The 23831-nt window shown below is 34.5% G+C and overlaps 3 protein-coding genes across 5 annotated transcripts; 2 read left to right on the top strand and 1 right to left on the bottom strand.

The window, feature by feature from the left end:
- Positions 1-518: 518 nt before the first annotated feature.
- Positions 519-5584, bottom strand: LOC110715779 (flocculation protein FLO11-like). The gene is made up of 2 exons (XM_021894391.1): positions 4539-5584; positions 519-971 (listed from the first exon to the last, which is right to left on the bottom strand). Exons 1-2 carry the CDS (start codon positions 5502-5504, stop codon positions 813-815), a joined length of 1125 nt encoding a protein of 374 aa, XP_021750083.1. The 5' UTR covers positions 5505-5584; the 3' UTR covers positions 519-812.
- A 2300-nt stretch (positions 5585-7884) lies between these two features.
- On the top strand, positions 7885-16247 carry LOC110715742 (protein bem46-like). Of its 3 annotated transcripts, XR_002510341.1 has the most exons (10): positions 7885-8002; positions 8087-8350; positions 11080-11115; positions 11243-11321; positions 11431-11485; positions 11575-11691; positions 13206-13370; positions 14407-14650; positions 15500-15581; positions 15656-16247. XR_002510341.1 is itself a non-coding variant. In XM_021894349.1 (9 exons), exons 2-9 carry the CDS (start codon positions 8113-8115, stop codon positions 15670-15672), a joined length of 951 nt encoding a protein of 316 aa, XP_021750041.1. In that variant the 5' UTR covers positions 7885-8002; positions 8087-8112; the 3' UTR covers positions 15673-16247. The 3 variants fall into 3 exon arrangements, 2 of the variants coding, with proteins under 2 accessions (XP_021750041.1, XP_021750042.1); XM_021894349.1 differs by lacking the exon at positions 15500-15581; XM_021894350.1 differs by lacking the exon at positions 15500-15581 and having other exon boundaries at positions 7909-8002; positions 8076-8350.
- A 2051-nt stretch (positions 16248-18298) lies between these two features.
- LOC110715793 (PHD finger protein ALFIN-LIKE 4-like) lies at positions 18299-23744 on the top strand. Its single transcript, XM_021894405.1, has 5 exons — positions 18299-18751; positions 18871-18903; positions 20261-20489; positions 21083-21224; positions 23173-23744. Exons 1-5 carry the CDS (start codon positions 18655-18657, stop codon positions 23425-23427), a joined length of 756 nt encoding a protein of 251 aa, XP_021750097.1. The 5' UTR covers positions 18299-18654; the 3' UTR covers positions 23428-23744.
- The last annotated feature ends 87 nt before the right edge of the window (positions 23745-23831 follow it).

The following is a 23831-nucleotide window of genomic DNA, read 5'->3' as shown; positions in this document are numbered from 1 at the left end:
AGGGAATAAATCCTACATTAATCACTTAAAAAAACTATAGAATTCAAAAATCACCTCTGTCTTGTCAGTTAATAATTTATTTGGATTTGGTGAACATAATATATTAGAGTGTAATTGTGCAATTTGCAACCAAAAGAAATCATATGAATGTATGTCCAATTTGCAACGAAAGACAATCATGATAACAAAAGTGAAAGTTATAGGAAGTAGGAAGCTATATTTTACATTTTTGGTCTAATCTTGGGGCAAAAAAAAAAAAGAGATTTTATTTTTCAATGATTAATTTTTTGGAGTAGATTAATTTTTTCAATCATGTTTAGATCAGGGTAAGGACAAATAGTACACAAGGCCTCTAATATCATTTCCACTTGCAAATGTTACAATACTGATCCAACAGTGCGTCCATGTAACCAGTATTAGATGGATCATAATCGACTTCTCCATCACCCAGAACTCTGTGTCATCAAGGGCGAGGAGCTGAGAGTAATCAGAACTCATCGATGAAATTAGACAAGGTGTGAATTCAAAGTGGAACTCCTTATGTTCCGCTTCCTAACAACTTCATATAGTAATACGGAGTAAATAATATGAAAGGCACGTAACAGAGTAAAGAATTGTTACAGGATGGGAACTGAACATAATATGTCCCCAAGATTGGAAAGAACTCATGTCATCAGAAAGCTCAAAATTTACTTCTCAAGATTTCAACTTTCACAATATGCACTTGCAATTACAAAAGAACAATGGTATAATCGCCAAGATAAACATGACCTGACCGGGTAGGGTGGTTACAAACTTACTAGAAGACCATTTCACCATCCATATTTTGCTTGCGTTTCAGCTTTAGTGAGAAACCCTTTAGCACGCCGTTCTGAAAGTTCCATTTCCTTTTGCTTCATATCAAAGTACAAAGCACTAATTTGATGCTTTCGTTTGTGCTGCTTAGATGGTTTCCCCTTAGTTGAAGCCGGCTACAGAAAAACCAAAAAAAATAAAATTCAAAACCATGTTTGGCACATAACTAACAGCCAAGCAGTAACAGAGGTATATCAGGCAAGTATAAAAGATAATCTCGACAAAAATACCAACAGAAAATCCTATATTGAGACCATCAAAATCCCAATTTTCCTCTCATCTACTTTCATAGAAACACACTTATAAACAATAAGAGGCTAAGGCACACATAACCAAAAAAAAAAAAAGGCTAAATTATCAGAAGAAGCATAGTACAAAAAGTCTCTTTCAAGGGATTATATATTTGTGTAAAAAATCGGGTTGAAGCAGGTTCCATAAGATGGTAGCTTAATTGTCAGCTGGTATTTATAGGCATACTAGTAAACTGATGCCAGAATAGGTGGACATGGACTTACCATAGGTGTATAGTGGTTCAGATGGTTTAAAGATTACGTGGTGGATTAATGCCAGCTAAAAAAAATAAAAAAAATAAAAAATAAAAAACTTTTTAACCAACTGTAATCACCATTTTTTATGCCAATGACAATATATTATTAAAGTCATGATTACTTTGAACATTTGAGAAATCTAGATCATCTAATTAATAGATGCTCCAGGAAGAAAATGCCTTATTATTGTGAAGATCTTCTTAACAATACTACAACTAATAAAAAAAAATGGAGATGCACAAACTGCAGCAAGCATGGGATGCATGTTATCACCCGGATCCCCAATCCCCCTCCTTTGTAGTCATACTGCTATTATAAGTTTAAATCCATGCACACTACGTGCATGGATCCATACGAATTCAGCCCAATACCAGCAGATCCATGACCACAGGAGAAGTACAAACTAAATTCCTCTATACATGTGTCAAAACTTGGACACATTTCATAGAAAAACAATAAACATATAAGACCTCAAATCAGAAAAAGTATAATGAGGTACAAAAGAAGGCTAAATTAAATCATAAAAACAGCACAATAACACTAAGGGCAGTGAAAGGGAAATATAGCTCTTAGTGCCTTCATGCATATTTGATACCATTGTCATCATTTTCTATTCTCATTTCTCCTCAATAGAACTACCCATTGGCCATTATCCATCTTCCCTGCCACCCTTTGGAACTTCAATTTTCTACTATGGGGTCTTTCACATCTCACCCCAATCTTGTACCACAATAATAGCTCCGCCACACCCTCCATCCACCATGATGTGTGCTTCTTCTACCTACATTCCTTCCTTTATGATCACCCAATACTATCGCCTCCACTCCCCCTCTCAGTGCAAAGCTGTTGCATCCAAACCCCCCCCCCCCTCTTCTCCCAAAATCAATTTCACATCAAGGTTTTTCCCTCTTACACCAATAACAGCCACAACCTTAATACCTCTCAAGCCAGAATCACAACAAACATCACCAGAGCCAAAAAATATTCACTCAGCTACCTCCGAAACCAAAATAGACACAACAGAGAGACAGAGACCTAATTACCTAAATATAAGCTTAAATAAAAAAAACATACAAACGTGAAAGGTTAGAAGATACGAGTCGATCTCATTAGCTTTGGACTTTGGTGTTCAAATTCAACCATGGAGGCTTCAGATTTGAGGCCTCATTGTCATGATTGACCTTTGACATGCCACAAATAGAGAGATTTTGTTTTCCTAGAGTCAACCACACAGGCCCTTAAAACAGATTATAGTTCAAATTTAGATTCAGACAGCCAGAGGGTTAGATAAGCATGATCCATAGTTAGTAACATTGCGTAAAGGTTGATATATAACAAGGCCAAGTAGCAGTACTTATACAATAACCATAGAAACTAAAAAACGTTCGCAGTCTGACCAACAACTCCACAATCCCTAATAAAGGTCAACAACACAAAATGTTCACTTAATTATCAAAACAATTAAATTGAGCTGAAGATAAAGTCATGGACCAAGTTGGAAAGAGAGTTGCATCACTTGCATGCAACGAGAGGCTATTGGCCTCAAACCTATAAAGACACAACCGAAAAGTATATATGGGATTCCATGGAATTTTGAACCGTTAGAAGCTATTCCTTTATAGACTAAACGTCAAGATTAGTGGATATTGCACTCCACTGAAATTGATAGGAGAGATATTACTAACAAAATCATCAATATCAGAGAGACTTGGAGAAATTTATTGACATTTCAGCCATTGTTCAACCATCCTTAGGTGCATAATTCAGTCATATATTTCTTACTTCTCACCCAAACCATCAGATATTAGTTACATGAACATAGTTTCAATTCCTAGGGAAAATATTTTTAATTTCCACCCAAACCAACCCCTCCCTACCCACCTTTCTTCACTTATAAAAAACCCCAAAGAACCATGAATGCCAAGCAAATGGTATTCATAGTGTATGAAGCAAGTTCACCTTTCAAATCTCCACTTTGCTAAACCTCAAATTCATCATGTCTTTCTCTGCGTAGTTGCGTGCCAACTTGAAAAATTACTTCAACATTTTTCTCCACACTGACCAGGATCAGTTCCCCATATTTTGGCCACTGACATGATTTCAAACAGAAAAGATTACTGTGGAAAATGCCTGCATCTAGACCAAAGTTGACTATATTCCTTACCAAGAAAAGAATTTCTTCAAAGACCATAAAGACATGAATATTATTAGCATCCTAAAAGGACCCAATTACCTCCATATGAAAATAATTCCAATCTCATGAATAATTCCTTTGGCTAGCCCATCAAAAAGACAAAAACTCTCCAAAATCCATGGAAACAAGAAAACCATGTATTTAAATTTCCTTTATAATCTGCAAGTCCCAACCTAAACCCACGGTAGAAAGCCTTCAAAGTCTAAGCAAACATTATCTCTTTTGATCAACCTAAGATAAAAAGAATATATAGGTAGCATCATAACATAATATTAAGTTTATGTATCCCTAATATAAGACAATTTTTCTTCTACTTTCTCTTCAAATTGGCTAGCAACAAAAAGGGTCCTAACCTAAGGCATAAGGCAGTAACAAATTTCCAGAATTAGCACACTCCAACATAGCATGCTACAAAAAAGTAACACCCTCAAAATGGCCAATGAACCTTAAAACTTAATATGCAGGACAAGCAGGCATCTAGCAAATGAAAAGAAAGCATCTTTGGGCTTTGAGATACACTTATCACGAAGACTATCATCAACAACAACGAATTGGTAATAACTAATAAGTGCAACACCTAAGAGCTCATCAGCTCATGAACAATAACAACATAAAGCTTTGCAGCTCCAGGAAAACTGCAAAAGCTCCAAAATGAGAAGCACATAGTTCATACGATTGACACGGGCCTGGTAAAAGCAGTGAGCACAACAAGCACACAAAAGGACTTCATACTTTCTGCAGCATCCCAAAACATGTAAGTGAGAGACTGAAAATTCCCAAAGCAATCAACTTTCAACCCAAAAAACTCACACTAACAACAATCTCAATTCACCAATTAATGAACTAATAACATAAGCAACAAGCCAACAATCAAAATATAAAAATATAAAAATAAAATTGCAAAATCTTAAGTTCACAAGGTTATAGAATATATGATATACCTGATAAGAAGGCCCAAATGCTATTCCAGTAAGCTTAGATTTATCCTCAGTTGGGCGGTTCTTCATCAATTCATCCTGCTTCACCTCAATAATTTCAGCTGGTGGTTGATCCTTTCTTCTCCTCCCACCCAAACTAGCAAAGCTATCAACCCCACTGACCGCCATCGTCGAAGCCATCTCCTCAGCTGAGGCACCATTGTACCAATTACTGCTATCATAACCTTGATAACCACCATTATAATCACTTGAACTACTTCCATAAGCATCATAATTAGCATACCCTTGACTTTGATCCCCTGCAACACCCACTCCATAATTATAATTATAAGACTCTTCCACCAAATTCTGCTGATTACTCCCAACATTAGGATCAAACCCCACTTCAGAATTCACCCCATTAACCTCCGAACTCCCCGAGACCGACATCGGTCCCTCGGTTTCGACAATAGACCGACGACCCGCCCCCAACGAAGGCGGCAGCGCACCAAGCGAGTTTTGCCCAGAATTTTTAGGGGTTGGCATACTTGAAAGGAAGGATTTAACAGAAACATCTTGACCCAATTGTCTTTGCTTCTTTCTCTCTCTTTCCTCTCCATCTTCTTTATCATCTTCATCATCATCATCGAAATTAGAAGGAGGGTTTGGAACAGGAGGTCGAAATTGAACAACCCTTTTGGGATTAGGGGTTGGAAGAGGTAAACTAGGGGTTGTTTCAGATTTTGGAGGTGGGAGGAAAGAGAATAGAGCAGAAGATTTTGGGGCTAGGGTTGAAGATTCTTGATTTGGGGGTTGTTTTTCGATTTGAGAGGAAGATTTGGGAGTAGAGAGAGAAGAAGAAGATGATGCAGAAGATTGGGGTTTGGGAAGAGAAGAGAAGAGAGAAAGAGAAGGTTTTGAAGAAGGTTGTGGTTTTTGTTGGTCTTCTTCTTCGTCTGAAGAAGCATAGGTTGCGAACAAGGAATCCATTGAAGCTAAACAATGTGAGGTGAGTGCCAAAATTTTGATTTGAGTCTTTCTAAAGTCTAAACGTTGTTGTACTTAACTGCCCTTCTCCAAGGTCCACGGGATTTGAAGAACGTCAAGAGTTTTAAATTGCACATTTACGGTGACGGAAAACGATTACATCATGATCATATTACGAGCATACTTGATTGTATTAAGATTAACTCGTTTGTAATATTGAGATGACAAAATCATGTGTTATGGACTAAGGTCTTAAAGAGTATAGAAAAACATGAAGTAACATCATTCTTCATATATCATTTTTCAAATGGTTACAAATTTATGAATGAAGAAAGTTTTTTGAATTTCCCGAGTAGTTTTAAGCGAATACTCGACTATTGAGTAGGAAACAATTCCCCTACCCAAGCTTGAAGTATATTTGCCAATGTACTTCGAAGAAAACAAAAACATTTGGGAGATACTAATAGAAGTTGTTGGTAAAATGCAGAGTCGTAGCTGGGACAGGGCATAAAAAAGAGAGAGAAAAAAGGTATGTACAAAAAATGAAGAACAAGAGAAGTTTGAGTTATTATTTACATTTCTCTTGCAAATTTGACACCTGACAATTCACACTTTATTTTCTATAAATTACCGGTTAAAATCAATATTGATTCCTCAAATTGGTTGTTTTTAGTCTTCAAAATTAAATTATCTTATTTTCCAATTTAACACTCATACAAATTTCCAATTAATTCATACTTACTAATTGAGAGATATATATTTGAGAATTCATAAGAAATTACCCTAACTAAAAGGGAATTTGGGTTAAAAAAAAAAAAGCATCGAAAAATTGCATAAGTGGTTTATTGATGATGTTGTTATGAGTTTGAAACTAGAAAACAATGAAGTGTAGGCCAACAACATCATCATACCGGTGAAAATGGTTAATGGATGGGTTTTAAGTCTTTTAACTAAAACTGCCAATAAAAAGTGAAAAGTTTTAGATCATATATTCATTTTTTCCCATTATTTGTGTAATTATATATGTGCTTGATTAAGATGAACTCTCTTGCAATATTGAGATGCCAAATTATATGTGTTGTGGACTAAGTTCTCAAAAACAAATATGTAAAACATGAAGTAACATGTTCTTCACATATCATTATTCAAATGGTTATGACTTATGAATGAAGAAAAATCTTTGCGTTTTTCGAGTAGTTCTACACGAATACCCAAATCACGAGAAGAAACATTTTCTCTACCCAAGCATAAAGCATATTTACCAATTTACTTCGAAGAAAACAGCAGCATGTTAGAGATATTAATAAAGATTGTTGGCAAAAATTAGATCATATCTGGGGCAAGGTATAAAAGAGAGAGAAAAGGTTTGTACAAAAAATGAAGAGCTTGGTATTATATTCCTTGAATAGATAATAAACTTGAAACCCATTAAGAATATCCATTGTATAAAATAAAAAGTAGATTAACTAGAATTGAGATAAATTAGTCTTTTTTTTTTTTTTTACAAGAAGAATAATATTATCATTAATAAATAGTCATACGACATCTACAACAATAATAAAGATTTGTAAACCACAGATCTAGAGAAAATAACATAACTTTTACAATCAAAATCATAACTAATTTGCGTATCGGGCATAACTCACACTCCACCACTTCAAACTTGACGTGAGTAGAGATTTTCGATGTCTTTGCATCTTTCCAAGTAGAGACCTTCGCAATCTGCGCTGATGTTTTGATCGTAGAGTTGATGACGAACCCTAAACCCATATGAATCCAAATCACCTTCTCAATTATTATTAAAATCCTAAAATTAAAATTCTCATCCATAGATGAGAATCAAAATCCCAAAAAATTGGGAAAACCCCAAAAAAATTGGGACAGATTCTCACAAACGGAGAGAACAAAACAAAGCAAAACAAAGCAAATCACAAAAAGCAAATTAAATTGAAGAAAAGGGTCGGAAATAGTGAAATTAGACTATTTTCGGCATAAACGGCCAAGAAAATTAAAACCCTAAAGAGATGAGAGAGAAGAGAGAAAAGAGAGAAGAGGGAGGCTGCTTTGATGAGATAAATTAGTCAAATGAACCCTACCTCTATACCTTATTTCTAACCCGAGTACATTCTAATTTTACCACAAAACAAGTTGGTTAGTAATTACTACGGAGTAAAAAAAAATAAAAAAAATATATGACCAATTTGTTCTCCATTTAACACCACTTAAAATCAGTCAAATCACATTACTAATGTACTACCTTTATACCTAAAATCATGTCACCACTCTCAACGACTTTACTTATTTAGCATTCTTCATTCTATTTCAAAATTTGGATCAAATCGGATTGAATAATTTTTTTCTTTTCAACCATTTTTTTTTACAAAAAAAGTACATAAATAAAGCTCAAACGTGGCTTTTTAAATTTGGTTAAACCAGAACGCCAAAGCACGACTTTACAGCTCCGGCAGTGTAGTGCGTGAGTCCTCAACAACAAACACCAGGTAACCAACCAAAATTTCACACCCTTTTTCTTCTTCTTCTTCCATTTTTATCAGTTGATTGAAGAACTCACAGTATCTTTGCAGAGGAGAGAGAAAACCCACCTTCAACAATGGTGTCGTACGTAAACGCGTTACTCTACGGAGTAGGAGGGATAGTTATGGCTGGAATGGCGTTGTTGGTTGCGTTTCAAGAGCGACTTGTTTACGTTCCTGTGTTGCCTGGTCTTACCAAGTCTTACCCCATTACTCCTGCTCGTTTGCGTCTTCTTTATGAAGATGTTTGGCTCAGATCTTCTGATGGGGTTAAACTTCATGCTTGGTTCATCAAGCTTCTTCCCGATTGTCGAGGTTTTTCGTTTTTTCTCTTCTTTTTCTTGTATATTGTGGTTATGGGGTTTTTCTTGATGCGGAATTGGAATGATTTTCAGGGTTTTAGGGTTTAATTTGGTTGGTTTTGAGGTGAAGATTTCTGGGTATTTGCTTATTTTTGCTATGATGCAATCTGGGGATTTTGAAATTTTTGTTAGAAATGAATTTTTGGTGGAATTGTTTGTTTAAGTTGATGCGAATTGTTGGGTTTATGTTTTTGTAGATTGATTTCTGCAATTTGGTAGGTTGGTTCTTGGTAGGAAAGTTTCATTGTTGATCTTATTCTGTGCAAAATTGTGCTATTGTATGGAGTAGAGGGTTTTCATTAGTAAGGTGTTTCAGTAGGTTTTTCCCTGTACTTGATAGCCGTGATTTGGTGATCATGTTTTGGATAAGAACTGCCCTCGAAAATTAATAAGATGGGTGAGTTACTGAGATGTAGTGTGGTAATGAAGCAGGTGCACTTAAAATGGGTTCAGTTAATTTATCCCTTTTCACTTGTTTGTTAGATCTTGAGCATTGTTTGCAGGATACAAGTCTGTTATAGTAAATGGCGCTTTCTTTATTATCCTAAATTCTAAACTAGATTACTGCAAACTATTACCTAAACACTATAAACATGAGGAAGTTTCCTGCTACACTGGGTTCAAACATACAATGAAAAGAAGGATGGTTTTTTTTTTTTGTGGTATGGAATTACCCTTTGGAGTTAGGTTGGTGTGACAAATTTCATCCTTCTAGATTTCTCTGTCACGAATCAGGATTTAGATAACCGCTCCACTCTCACATGAGGATTGTGTTAGTTCCTTCAGGAACAAGTCAAAGTGGACACATATGTTTATACCATCGTCCATTAATCCTAGTCATTTTTTCATACAGATCATCTATTTGGGTACCTTGAATGCCTACATTGGCTATGATTCACTGCTATTAGCTAGTTAGATGGATGAGCACCTTTAAGATTTGACATAATGTTGTCAATGTAATGATCCAACAGGCAGGTTGGCATAGCTTGAGGACATCCCACCGTGATAGATTTCTAGTGTTCCTAAGCCTGTGTTTCCTAGGACTTTCATAAATGGCCACTTAAGGAGGATACTGTCAGAAAAATCCCAATTTCCAAAGGATGAATGCCACTTAATGAGCTAAACCTGATTGGATGAGGTGCAACTCTAAAAGTACAACCTCCATGGCTCCACATGCCAAATGCCGCGGCTGAAGTCTAAATGGCTAGCCAATCATTGGCCTAGGTTTTTGAAAGCCTCTATAAAGATACCAACATGAATTTATTATATCATAAAATTTATCAGAGCCCAAATTCTGTAAGTCACTATCTCAACATTTCCTATCGTTTAGGTATGTTGGTGACCTTGGTGTACTGGTCTCCCCCACCATTTTTCCACATCGTGACGGAAATTGAGCATCCACGAGTTTTCGCTCTAGACTAGGGGTCTTGCATAGTTGAGCTATTCTTCCATCACTAAAAATGCAACACTTGCCTATTTGGGACATTTCAAAAGAATTGCAACACTTCCTTTTTTGACAACTTTTGCTGTTTTTCACACCTACTTTATTCATACTTGGCACACTCTTTCTCCCTCCTCTCCTATCTATCGTCCATAAAATATACTTGTTACTTTTAACTTTTTGCATTCTCTCTCCTCTTGCATTAAATATTGTGCCAACATCAAGTGTTGCAGTTCTAGTGATACAGAGGAAGTTTATTTTTATCAGTATTATCTAAATTTGTTGCACTTTGGAGGACTTTATACATGCCAATGACTATAAATAGAGGAACGTTGTGTTGAAAGTTTTACTGGTCTGGTTTGCTTGTGACATCAGCTACTGGAGTAAAAAAATAGTGAATTGGAGAGAGTTGTTGAATTTGAGAACTCTGATGCTGAATCAAATCAAAAGTGTTATACTCAGTTTATTTGGTTTGAAAAAATGCCTGGGATTTTTGTGGACTGTTTGTATTGGGATGTGGGAGAAAGTAGTGTTACTAAATTCACCAGTGAAAGATTGGGTAAATGTATACTTTGTACGCAATTTTCTGCCTTATTTGGGAAAATAAACCATAAGTGCACTATAATTTGCTTTTTTCCAATTCGTGGAGGATTAGCGAATTGATATATTGTAGGGAGAAGTTGTGGCTTTTTGTGAGAACATCCGCTCTTAGTTTCCACTATCTTCCAGACTTTATAACTTTTCTCAATTGTAAATCAGCCTATAGTGGAATTAGGAGTTGGTCAGTTGGTGGTTGGTGATGTATACTAGATTAGAGAAGTCGCTGTTCTAACCATCCCATGTTGTCTGAAATCTGTCTTCATGTCAAAGTTTCTTTTGATGAAGATAAGAAATGTGTGCTCGGGTTTGATTTTTTTTCAAGAATGTAAGTTCAACCTATAGCAGATTCAGTGTTCTACAGGTAATTTCAAGGACATCATTAGTGCCTCAACCAATGTGCTTTTCTGATATATTAATGTCTTTTCTGTCCTTGGATTCTTGAGTTAGAAGTCACTTTTTTTCTCTCCTTTGTTCTTCTACACTTATGGATTAAGGCTTTGATTGATTGATTGTGCTTCTCATACTTATTTTCTTCATGCTCATGGTGGTTATTATGGTGACTTTGAAATAAGTAAATATATTTGCTGGTATTATATCTTTATGAATTACAATAGACAATTAACTTCTGCTACTGATTTCAGGTCCAACTATTCTGTTTTTTCAAGAAAATGCTGGAAGTATCCTTCTTTTATTGCTACATGCATTCAGATTCATGTGACAAATCTGGACATTGGCCTTGATTAATATTTGTATATCATTGATGCTGCTGTTATTGTTTGAAGGCCTTAACTTTCTTTTGTGTAGATATTTCTCATCGCCTTGAAATGGTTCGGATTATGATACAGAAGTTGCAGTGCAATGTATTCATGCTTTCTTACAGAGGGTATGTTCCTTTGGCTGCCAGTGGATTCTCTGACACCTTTCAATAAGTAAATATGTGCATATATGTATACATTTGCCCTAATATTAAATATGAAGTTTGTGTTTTCTAGTTATGGTGCTAGTGATGGCTCTCCTTCTCAACATGGAATCACCAAAGATGCTCAGGTTTGCCTTTTCACTTAATAGTTTTTCCAACTTTGAATCTTTGTTATAGTGATTAATTGCGTTTCTTGATGAAATATCTTGTTTTTTAGGCTGCATTGGATCATCTAATGCAAAGGACTGATATAGACACGTCCCAGATAGTTGTGTTTGGGAGGTCATTGGGTGGTGCAGTTGGAACTGTTCTTGCAAAAAACAATCCTGATAAGGTATCAATTATTTATCAACTTGTAATGTAAAATTTTTCCCCCCTATAATTTTAGTGCAAATTAAACCCACTTTTATCCAAAATAAGTGTCATTTCAAAATTTCAAGCATCTTAATAAAATTTTCTTATATACTGTTACCGTCTCCCAACCAGTTCATGATCCCATTGTTACAACTAAGTTTCTTCTTCTTCGGCTTTTGCTTCTTTTGATAAGTAGTTTATTTCAGATTGTCCAGTAGCCCATAAGGTGAGAGTTCCAAATTTCTGTTTTTAGGACTCTTTGGTAGGTGGGGTTTTGAGAGGCTAGATAAATTTAAGTCATTATTTTTTTTTTTTTTATCTTTGATGACACATTATAATTATCTTATCTCAATTGTCTTTATTTTTTCACTTCTGAATCCCATAATTCTCTTTTTTCTTTTCTTTTCTTTTCTTTCTCTTTTTTATTTTTTATTTTTTATTTTTATTTTTTAATTTTTATTATTATTGTTTGCTTCACTAGGAATTAAGCTCCTTCTTAGATTTGCACTTCTTGGGGACTTGGCCACCAAATATGTTTCTTGAATTTAACTTGTTTATTTGACATTAGGGGAGAATGGGAGATGCATTTTTAGAAATTCATCTTATACTACATTTAGGAACTGCTTACCCAAGGTGTGTTGAAGGTGGGATAAGCCTATTTTCATGTTTGTGACATTTCTATTCCCAAAGTAGACTCTTGTCTTCATTATTCCTCATCAGGGTCAATCAAACATCAAGTTGAATGATTATCCAGGAAGTTTGGCAGTATGTTATTTTATGGCAATAGAACTAGCTCATTTTCTCAAGCTCCCTTATTTTTATTAAATCATTTGATAATATCATTCCCACCTTTGAATTTTGTAATTCTTGAAAGGTCTTCATCTCCTAATATATTTATTTTAGCTATGAAGTTATCAGTAGTCAGTATTCAGTTAGCAGTTAGCTGTTACTTGACCACATTTATTTGGCAAGTTTGCAGTTTCTTCTGATCAGGACAAGAAAACTTCAGTGTCTGATCACTTACAAATCCTTCTCTAGTCAACTGAGTTTCTACTCTGTTCCTTGTCCTTTTATCTATCTGCAATATTTTTTTTTAGGACAGTAAAGTTCCTAACGAGTTGTACTATCCAGATAAAATTAGCAATCTTAAATACTCAGTATGTTCTGAAGAAGGGTCAACTGACCATCTTTTACCCATGTTCAATTCACATCATAATGAGATTAAGAATTCAAGAGTCAAGTCTAGATCAGGAAATATAAGTTTGGATTAGTTCAAATAAGATCTAAGTTTTAGATAAGCAGAAATAAGTGAAAAGATTCGAGATCTAACAAGTTTAGATAAGAGGAATTAAGTGAAAAGAACAAAGATCTAATAAGTTTAGACAAGTGGAAATAAGTTCAAAACATCAAAGCTTAACTCTGCTTTACCATGCAACCTTATACTCAAAAGGCTCACTGCTGCATTGTTTATGAACTCCTATTTGCTTATTCCAGGTTTCTGCCTTGATTTTGGAGAATACATTTACATCCATTTTGGACATGGCTGGAGTTTTACTGCCTTTCTTGAAATTGTTTATTGGCGGAAGCACTGGCAAAGGTCCTAAGATTCTGAACTGTGTTGTCCGATCACCTTGGAGTACCATTGATGTTATTGGTCAGGTAAAGCTATGTGTGCTGGATTTGTGTTGATTTTCTTCCTGTCTTCTCAAAAGGAAGTTTTGCCAAAGTCTTGTATGTTGCCTGACTCATTTCTAGAAAATATGCTGGTCCTATCTGCTCAATGAATTTGTCTTCGACTCTGTCCAAGTTTGGATTTCTTGTATCTTATGGTTGTTTATATGATAAATAGCATATAAGGACCTTGAAATTTTGTTGCTCTGATAGATCATTTTGCCTTTTGGAATTTTTAAATTAAGGAGAATCCTAACTTTGGAGGTCTTATCTCATAATGGTACCTAGTGATATGCTCTCTCCATTCTGTGAAGTTTTTCCCACTTAATATTCATGTAGTCGAAGTTTAAAAATTGATGTATATAAGTAAAATAACATCATGTGAGGTCTTGTTAGTTTAAATGTGATTTTCATAATATCAAATTGTCATAATATTTATTAGGTAAGAACTAAAGGTATTAATGGTCAAAGGTGTGCATTGGAGACGTGCAAAAGACATGGGAAGAATTTTATGGAAAAAAGGGAGTATTAATCTTCAAAATAGTCCCATGAAATGTATGTCCCTGCTCAATATGAATTATTGTAAGAATAAAACACCAAGAGTTGAATTTTTTTGGAGCTAACAGAAGTTTGGATCAAACATGTTGGACTATCTGTTTCTTTTTTTGTTGCCATTGCCGTTCCTTTTCATTTGAAATTGCTTACATAAATTATGAAGTAATTCTTGACATTTCATGTGCCTGATCCTTTGGAATATTTGTGTACCATGTACTCTTTAGTTCTCCTAGCTTGTCACCCTATCTGACAATAAAACCTGAGTCTTAATCCATATAAGTTCCCTCCAACAATGTATTCTTCTATATTTGCTTTGTTTGTACGTAGAATGAGGACCTTTATTGATGTAAAGCTAAGGCATATCTTTGCTCCCTATTCTGTTTTTCTTTCATGCCTGAATTATTTGATTTCCGATTCCTGCCTGCATTTTTATTAATGAAAATATACAATTCTCTAAATTCATCTGCAGGTTAAACAGCCTATCCTTTTCATCTCTGGATTGCAAGATGAGATGGTTCCTCCAATCCACATGAAAATGCTGTATGCCAAAGCAGCTACCCACAATAAACATTGCTTTTTTGTGGAATTCCCTACTGGCATGCATATGGATACATGGCTTACTGGTGGAGATCGTTATTGGAGAACAGTTCGTGAATTTATGGAACAACGCGTAATTGAAAACACACACGATGAGTCTAATTCTAGTACCAACGGTAACCTATCCTGAGCTTGCTCCTAGATTTTTTTTTTTTTTTCACCAGCATATTGACTTCATATAAGAATTAAGGATACATTCATTTTGATGTCCACAGGCCATGAGAGCAAATAGTGTAAAGTGCAAACTAATACCTTTTGTTTGCCTTGCAATTTCTTTGTTCTTGTGGATATTTTAGTGGTGAACTATGTGGTAATCATGTGAATATATGAGCCATTCCACTTATATTAATAAAAGTCAAGGAAGTTCAATAGTACCTAAATATTGCCAGTACTATCTTTCAAAGTTAGTAGAGTATTAATGTTAATAAATCGGGGCAACTGAAAGAGAATCTCTTGTTTAAGATTTCACTGCTTTCTAATTTAAGAATTCACTGTACCAGCCCATGACATCAGTTGAGTTTCTCTTAGAAAATAATTGTTACTCTTGAAGGACCTTTACTAAATCTGTAATTCCTGTACCATGGGTTTGCCTGAGCTGTTTACTTGGCTTCTTTCAAGCTCTCATGTTATCATGGCTCATTGTTCATCACTTGCTTGAGCTTTCCATTTTGTTTGAAATGTTCACTTATTTGATCAACATCAAAATTTTGTTAACCTGTTTCTTCCGGCGGTCAGTTTTTATGGCACATTCTAGTAACTTGACAGTCAAAAGTTATAATAATGTGTATAGCATTGCCATTCACATTTTCAATCCCCTTTCTTTGTTCTTTGTATGCTTTAGAAAATGCTTTTCTCATTTTTATCATTACGTTCAGTTTCAGCTTTTTGCTTTGCACATTGCTCCTTGTTTTGTCGAGGGGAGAAGCTCTTAATTTTCTGAATTCAAGCTGTTGTATTTGCTGCAGTTTATCCAAAAATGTGAAATCTGGGTTTCATTGTCACTAATATTGTCGACATATTGCCATCTTGGTGACCCTTAGTGGCCTAGTAGGTGCTTTCTTTTATTTTTAAATGTCCATTTTATTGAATATGCTCTTAATATTGGTCCATTTTGCTGACAGATTCTCTTGCTGGTTAAGCAGTTGCTGTTAAAAGACGTTGAAAAGTAGATTTTCCTCTAGACATGGCTGAAATTTTTTGTACCTGTTATTGCAATGTGTAAAAGCTATCTGGAAAGAGTTGCTTCTGGTCAAGATTCTTATTAATGGATTTGCGTTCTTGCTATCGATGTTGTTTTTATTGAACTTCTTATAGCAAGAACTGAGCACGTTTGTGTTCAATGTCTCTAACAAAGTATGGTGAGCAGATTTATCAGCCTGTGTTCACCATGCAGTAGATAGTAGCAAGGGAGATGCAAAACATACACTGTATAGTTTTTGCTCTGAAGATGGTAACTCATTATTTTTCTATTGTGTTAGATTGGGTTTTACTAAATCTTTGTGGATTGAGATTTTAGGATCTGACTCAAAATACTGATCCAGCATTTAAGGAGTTAACTCAGTGAGAGTTGAGTTGGATGCTGAATTGTTGTAGTCAATACATTTTCGCTTTATTATGCTGTTAGTAAAGTGGATTTCTGAAGTAATTTTACTGGATGATGTATAATGTGTTGTTTTAGTACAATATTGAGGCCTGCTCATTGTTCCTACTTTATAGTTTTTGTGATTAGAATTTCAAGTTTTTGTATCGACAGTAAGACCTGCAATATCTCCGCCTGGTGAGTTTTTATTCGTATGCAGCAATGTGAACCATGTACCTTTTGCTCCAATGTATAGATAATAGATCAATCTGAGACTTTTAAGCAAACTTAGCATATGGTTTTGATCATATCAGTGGCTAGTGGATGTCAATGCTGTTAAAGAACGTTTCTGGTGAGAATGCAAACCTTTCTTCCTAAATTTACTTGATTTTACCCCTTTGTCAGTGAGGAAATTTCAGAGTTAAACTACATATAGCGGTTTAGTGTCATTATTGTAGGGGAAAATGTGGATTATAGAATGATGTCCTCATTAGAGAATTTTTTGGTGAATATTTGAAATAGTTTATGATGTTGACCGGCCAAATCTTAAAATCGCACCATAAAAGCATGCATAAAAACATTATTGGATTTGTTTGTCCCATATTGTAATGCTTACTATTTCATTTTACCTGGTCTTCTAGATGCGTTCTTTTTTACCATCCATATCAACAATTACGCATTAACACTATTATATAAAGGTATTATTACTGCATATTAAGACAACCAACATATTTCACATGACTGGTTTTTCTATTTATTAATGAATATTTGTAATCCGTTGAAATGAAAATTAGGTCTCATTCAGTTCAGTAAAAGTTCGCTTCACCTTATTTTTGCTAAACTGAAATTAATTTTATTGAATTGAAATTATTTTTGTTGAACTTAAAACATATTTACTGAATTGAAATTGATTTTATTTAGTTGAAATTATTTTACTTAACTGAAATTATTTTACTGATTCTCATTTCAACGACCGTTATTACTCATGTTCCTAGGGAGAGGAATGAATTGGCACATAGACTTGCGGTTCTTGGGAAAAACATGGCCATAGGTTACAAGACTCACTTCCTTGTGTCCTGAATGTGTGAAGAACATATATCAAACTCAATTGGCTGAGGCTAGGACTGCTAATCGACACTAGTTTTGCTCCTTGTCTTTGTTGTGTTTGGATCAAACTTTGCTTTCCTTCAATGGTTGGTTTTTTTTTTTTTTTTTTTTTTTTTTTTTTTTTTTTTTTTTTGTTTTTTTTTTGAAAAGTATGTTGACCTTATTTTGTGCAGCATCAATTTTCAACTTGTAAATATATTGATGCTGGTTGTAATTAAACTAGTGGCTTTAGCCTATGAATATTATATATATTATCTGTTTTATGTTAAAAAAAAAGGAAAAATTGCTAAAAATAATACAACATTTTGGCCCATTCGTTTTTAATAATACAACCTTTAGATTATTTTGTAATGGTGGACGTTGAGGTTAGGAAAAGGAGACGGATGAGTTTTTGGTGGTGGGGATGAGGATTTGAGGAAGGATGGAATATCCCCTCCCCTTCTCCCACCTCAAAACTCACTGAAAATTCGATTTTATTTTATTTAAAATGAACACTCCCTAAAAGTTGTATTATTACAAAATAATCCAAAGGTTGTATTATTAAAAAAGAATGGGATAAGGTTGTATTATTTTTAGCAATTTTTCTTTTAAAAAAAAAGGAATAACAAAACAAAACAAGCTTCTAACAAAAAGAGGAGGGTGTTCAACTTTTTTAGTACAGTCGAATTTGGAAAATAAAAACTTGTGAATTTTAGCTAAGAAATGGTATAAACATTAGTAGAATAAAAAATTTAAGGTCAATTAGCCAACTTTCAATGGGCCATCAGGGGTCAATTCTCAAAGTCTCTCCCCTAAAAGAAAGAAGTGGTTGTTCACAAATTTTTATTTTTTTCAAAAATATTATGGAAATTTACATTAAATAATCAAAACCCCATACCTAAATCGTAACCATCCACGTGAGTCATTCCAGCACCCATTTTAGATTCATCAATATTTTTTTTTTCAAACATTTTAATCCCCACTTCTAAATTATTATATTCCTATTTTTTCCGTGTTTAAAAAGCCATACTCGTAAAAATCAATAATCTAAACAGAATTTAAGTACGAGCCATAATCCATAGACCACAACACCCACCCACTAGTCCACTACGGCACCAATCCATACCAGCATCTCCCACGACACTTACAGCTAGTTGACATCCACATCCAAGGTCGTGGCCGAGGCCGAGACCTTCAATTGGCTTCTTTTTTAATTTTTTCCTCTCTTTTTTGCTTCAGGTACTTCGCTGCTGCTCCTGCTTCAGCTTAAAATAAACCGAATGTTAATAATTTCTGGTCATCTCTGCTAATTAAATTTCCCAGCACACACATTTTGAATACTCTCTCTCTTCTTCTCCTCTCTTTCTCTCTCCTCTTTGCTCTCTTTCTCTCTCTAATTCCTGCTCAAATTTGAACCAAAACCCCTCTTTAGATTTCGAGGGAAAATAAAAAAATATGGACGGAAATACACAGTACAATCCTCGAACTGTTGAAGAGGTTTTCAGAGATTTCAAGGGTCGAAGAGCTGGCATGATCAAAGCTCTTACTACTGGTATTACTCGAGATTTTTCAACCCCATTATTTGATTTTTTATTAAGCGCAGTAATTTTTTAGGGTTCTTTGATTTTGTGTTTGTATTAACCGTTGAATTTTCTGGGTTTTTTGTTGCAGATGTTGAAGAATTTTACCAGCAATGTGACCCAGGTTAGGGTTCTTATCATTATTTTTGGGATTTGATGTTGAATTTCTGCTTAATTTTTGAAATTTTCTGGGAGCTAATTATTATTATAGTGTGCACTAGATTTTGTTGAATGTTGATTAATGTGTAGATTTAGCATGTAATGTTTGTTCAATTGATTATTCTTTGCGCTTTTTGGGTCCCGAAATTAGGAAAAGGAATTAATCTTTTTCTTTTTTTAATGATAATGCTATTTATATTGGCTAACTTTTTTTTTAGCAGTTGATTACTGTTTGATTATTTCTGTTTTAGTGTATATAAATAAGACTTATTGTGTTGTCTCAGTAAACTGTAGCGATTACTCTATTATCTATGCTTCGCCAGATTTTTCGATTCCATTTTCGCAATTTTATTGTTTTATTAGTAGCTTTCGAATAATACATTGGGTTTGTCATGTTAGTTTCTTTGAGCTCTTGAATGTTTGGTCTTTCATGTTTAAAGTAGCTTTTACAAGCTGCATTCTAACAGTAGAGAATTTTGGGTTCTAGATAACTCTCTACTATGAGGAAATTTGGATTGGTGGATTGGTTTCTTTGCTGCTGGTTGGCTTTAAAAAATTACCTTTCCTTTGTGTTTCCTTCTTTGCCTCGTTTCCATTTCCGGCTTATGCTTGATTCTTTGTATTACAGTAAGATTTCTTAATAAGCTATCCATTATGAGTGGATGTCCATCAGTCCATGTCTGTTTAGTACTTCCTGTGTTTGAATTTTACCCTATTTATATTTTTACTTTAACCATGTTATTTTTTACTAATATATAAAATTAATGTCATCTTATATATATATATATATATATATATATATATATATATATATATATTCAGATTTTCGCTAACATATAATTAAAGTTATTGGTGGTCAAAGTGATGCATCTATTGAGAAACAAAGGGAGTATGATTTATATGCATATTTGAGCTATACTAGTAATGACTGTATGTTGTCAAGCTTTTAAACCATTTATGGTATGAAAAGGTTTTTGGCGTTCATTTTGTGTAGAAAGATTAGGTGGTCAAAGGTTTTGGATTGTGATGAGTTAGTTCTGATTTGTGTTCAGGTTAAAGTGGTAACTCTGAAAAAAGTGTACATTTTTGTATCTGGTACCGAGTATATTAGTTTCTATCTACACCTGTGATTCAATTAATAAATTTTTCTGTTGTTATTTGCCTGCAGTCCAAGTAGTGGTAGTTGTTGTGCTCTTTTCTCCCCCCACCCTGCCCCCCTATTTATTTTACCTAGCACCAATTGGCTTGCTTGCTTTAATAATTGTTGTAGCAGGTTGGCAGTGAATGCTTTGTTTGGCTTGCTTAACTAGTGCATTTTGCAGAGAAGGAGAACCTTTGTCTATATGGATTTCCAAATGAGCAGTGGGAAGTGAACTTGCCAGCAGAAGAGGTGCCTCCAGAACTCCCTGAGCCTGCTTTGGGTATTAACTTCGCCAGAGATGGCATGCAATCAAAGGACTGGCTGTCGCTTGTTGCTGTTCATAGTGATGCATGGTTGCTTTCTGTTGCCTTCTACTTTGGTGCCAGATTTGGTTTCGAAAAATCTGATAGGTATTTAATTTTCTCCTTTCTACTCAAATTATGTAGTGCCAGAATTTATTGCAACACCTGATTCAGTGTATCTTGGGAAGTTCCCATGATATAGCATACCAATTGCTTCACTCTGTACAATTAGCATTGTTATCAGCTGTTTTTGTGAAGTCCTAACTGAAATTTGTCTCACAATTTATGAAACCTGCTTTTTCTTTTTCTTTTTCTTCTTCTTTTATTCAACCCTGGTTATACAACCCTGGTTATATAATCAAGAGCAATGAGAGGAATGGAAACACAAATGGCCTTTTCTTTGATGGTGACTTGCTGGTTTGGTAAGCATTTTCAGAGTGCAGCCATAATTATTGAACGCAGATGATTTCTTCATCTCCCCCTTGCCTTTCAGTTTTGCAACATTTTTTATCTTTTAAAAAAGTTTTTCAATATTGGGATATCATGCGTAGCTTTAATTGTATATATATATATTTTTTTGGTCAGATTGTTATTATCTTTGTGTTTATTGCTGTTATTGTTTCCGTTGTTATTATTTAAGATACTATTGGCAGTGCTATCATCATCATCATCAAATTTGTATTTTCTCATCTATTTTGCAGGAAGCGTCTGTTTAATATGATCAATGACTTACCTACAATATTTGAGGTTGTAAGTGGAAATGCAAAGAAGCAATCAAATTCCAAAGAGAAGACATCAGTTTCAAACAACAGCAGCACCAAATCCAAATCAAACTCAAAATCAGTAAGTCATGTTTATTTGTTAGTTATCTTTGCAAAACGTACATCACTGTATGGGTAGTTGCATTAATTACAGAAATTGATATGTGCAATGAGAATTGGAGATAACTGATGTGTATGTCTATTGGAAAATCAATAATTCATCCAAGGGGAATGATTATGTTGGTACTATGTCTATGAGATAGAACATGTCCATGGATGAGCATATCCTTAGTATTTCTTTTGTGTGAATGATAAAATCATAATTTGCCTGCAGTTAGAGTCTTAGAGAATGGAGACCTCCATATCTTGTTTTTTTGTGTCATGTTGTTGTCTAGTACCAGGCAACTGTAGTAAGCTCAAATACTACTTTATCTTATTTATCTTAGATATCATTCGGTGAGTTATGAATCTTATATTTCCACATGATATTATCTCAACTGGATGTTGTAGTGTTATACACCAAGAATATGAGTATTGTTGTCGACAAATTTTTGGTTTTCTTTTTGTAAATGGTATTCCTTCTATTTGGGGGAATGTTGCAGTAGATTACGAGCTGGTAAAATAAAACTTAGTCAAAGCTTCTTGAATAGATTCATCTCACTATGCTGTGTTGTGTCCATAACTCCATATCAGTGTTGCTTTATTGATATTCACCCATGGCTAGCTGAGTACTTGGGTAGACCTATCCTTGTTCCTGATGATACTAGCCCGGTAGACCCATGCTTAAGAGTTTTTTCCTGGTGATACTTTAAACTATTGTGTGCAAATCCATTCTTGTTATATAGCTTTTCAGAAAAACAAATCAAGTTCTCAAATGAGCATTAGGATTAGGTAGTAACTTCAATTTTTTCTTGTTGAATATATTTTCTTCCATGTTTTTTTTGGGAGTAAGGGGCATTTATTGCAATGAGAAAAGTTCTATACTATGTCATCCTGGTGCTGTGCCAGCTCACAATCTCTAATAGATAATAAAACTGGTCTAAATGTATTATTATTTGAAACATCTTTTGTGTCTTTGTACTGTTTGCTGGATTTTGTTTTGATTAAAACTACTTATTTTGAAGTAAATCACCATTGACGTGATTTTTGTTTTTCTAGAACTTGGGATGTAAGTTATTGTTGCTTGGTTGGACAATGTATCACTGCTATCTTATCACTGCTATCTTTTATTGGATTCTTGTCTGTAATTAGTAAATTGGTTTTCTGATGATGATATTGTAAGGCTTGGTGGTGTTGGTGCTTTTGGACTTGTAGAAATTCAATTACATTAAAAGTATGCTATGATAAGTAAAAATTAGTTTTTCATTAGCAAAAATTTTAACAGTTTTAGTCATGTGATAAAAACTCCGCTGAATTAGATTATTAGCAAAAGTCAAGTTTTGATCACCTGATCTGTTAAAATTAGGTTTCATCAATATCATCAATTTTAGTTAAAAGTAGTTTAAATTTAATTAGTAAAAATCAGTTTTTCAGTAAAATACAAGGTGAAGTGACATGTGCCTAACAGTTTTTCAGTCTTAAGAATTTTTTGTTATTTCACTGGCAGAAAAGAAAGTTCCAGTGAAGGTTAGGTCTGCTCATGAAGAACCTGCCTTTTGTGCTCATTAGTTCATGTTTCAACCTTTTTTGCATCTGCTAGTGGGGCCATTGGGTTCTGTAATAGGCTCATTTTGCAGTGCTTGTAATTACAGTCACATGGGGCATTGTCTTTCGAAAAAACTGTGTCTGACATCAATGTTTAAATCTGATTTTATTGCATGACTACACTATGTAGCTATCAATGAATGGTCTTGGAGTAAATTGTTGCATACTTGCATTTCACCATTTTTACATTCGATGGCTGTGTAATGAACTGGTCATAAGGTGTAGCATTATTTGAAATTACGTTGTTACTAAATGCTGTGATCAAAATTTTCAATTTCCCTTTTCATTTGTTTTATTGAATTATAATGAGAGACTTTAAATCGCAGGCCAAGTATTCTTCAAAAGGGCCACAACCACAAAAGGATGAAGAAGATGGTTTGGATGAGGATTTTGAAGAGGAACATGGCGATACGCTTTGCGGGGCTTGTGGAGATAATTATGCTTCAGATGAGTTCTGGATTTGCTGTGATATATGTGAGAGATGGTTCCATGGGAAGTGTGTAAAGATCACTCCAGCTAGGGCTGAGCATATCAAGCAGTACAAGTGCCCATCATGCAGCAACAAAAGAGCAAGGCCTTGATCTTTTTGTTTCAAGTTGACAATTCTCATCACTTCTATTGTACTTCCACTCGTTTGTGGTTATTCTGCTAATTGTGTAGGTGGTAGCTCTTAGTGTCATGCGTTATCAGGTGTTACATTTGTGTCCAGACGTGTGTCTAGAATTATGTTTATTCTATCAGTTAGCTTGCAGATCACTATGTTATCTTATCAACTGTGCATTCAGATTTGTAATCTACGTTGTAGGAAGTACCCTGTCACTAACTATTTTCCACTATTCTGAAATCAGTTGTTGATTTTCAGAAGAATGCAATTTATTGTGTGTCCAGAGTTCTTTAATCTGCTTCCTGTTTCTTAATTGTTACTCCGTAGTATTTTCTGTGTTTTTTTTTTTTAAAATGGATTTGCACAGGCAGATAAGAAAAT

The sequence above is a fragment of the Chenopodium quinoa genome, unplaced genomic scaffold (assembly GCF_001683475.1).
Source record: "Chenopodium quinoa cultivar QQ74 unplaced genomic scaffold, ASM168347v1, whole genome shotgun sequence".
In the NCBI taxonomy this organism is placed as follows: Eukaryota; Viridiplantae; Streptophyta; class Magnoliopsida; order Caryophyllales; family Amaranthaceae; genus Chenopodium; species Chenopodium quinoa.
The sequence above is the reverse complement of the archived record's forward strand: the minus strand, read 5'-3'. Positions and strand labels throughout refer to the sequence as shown.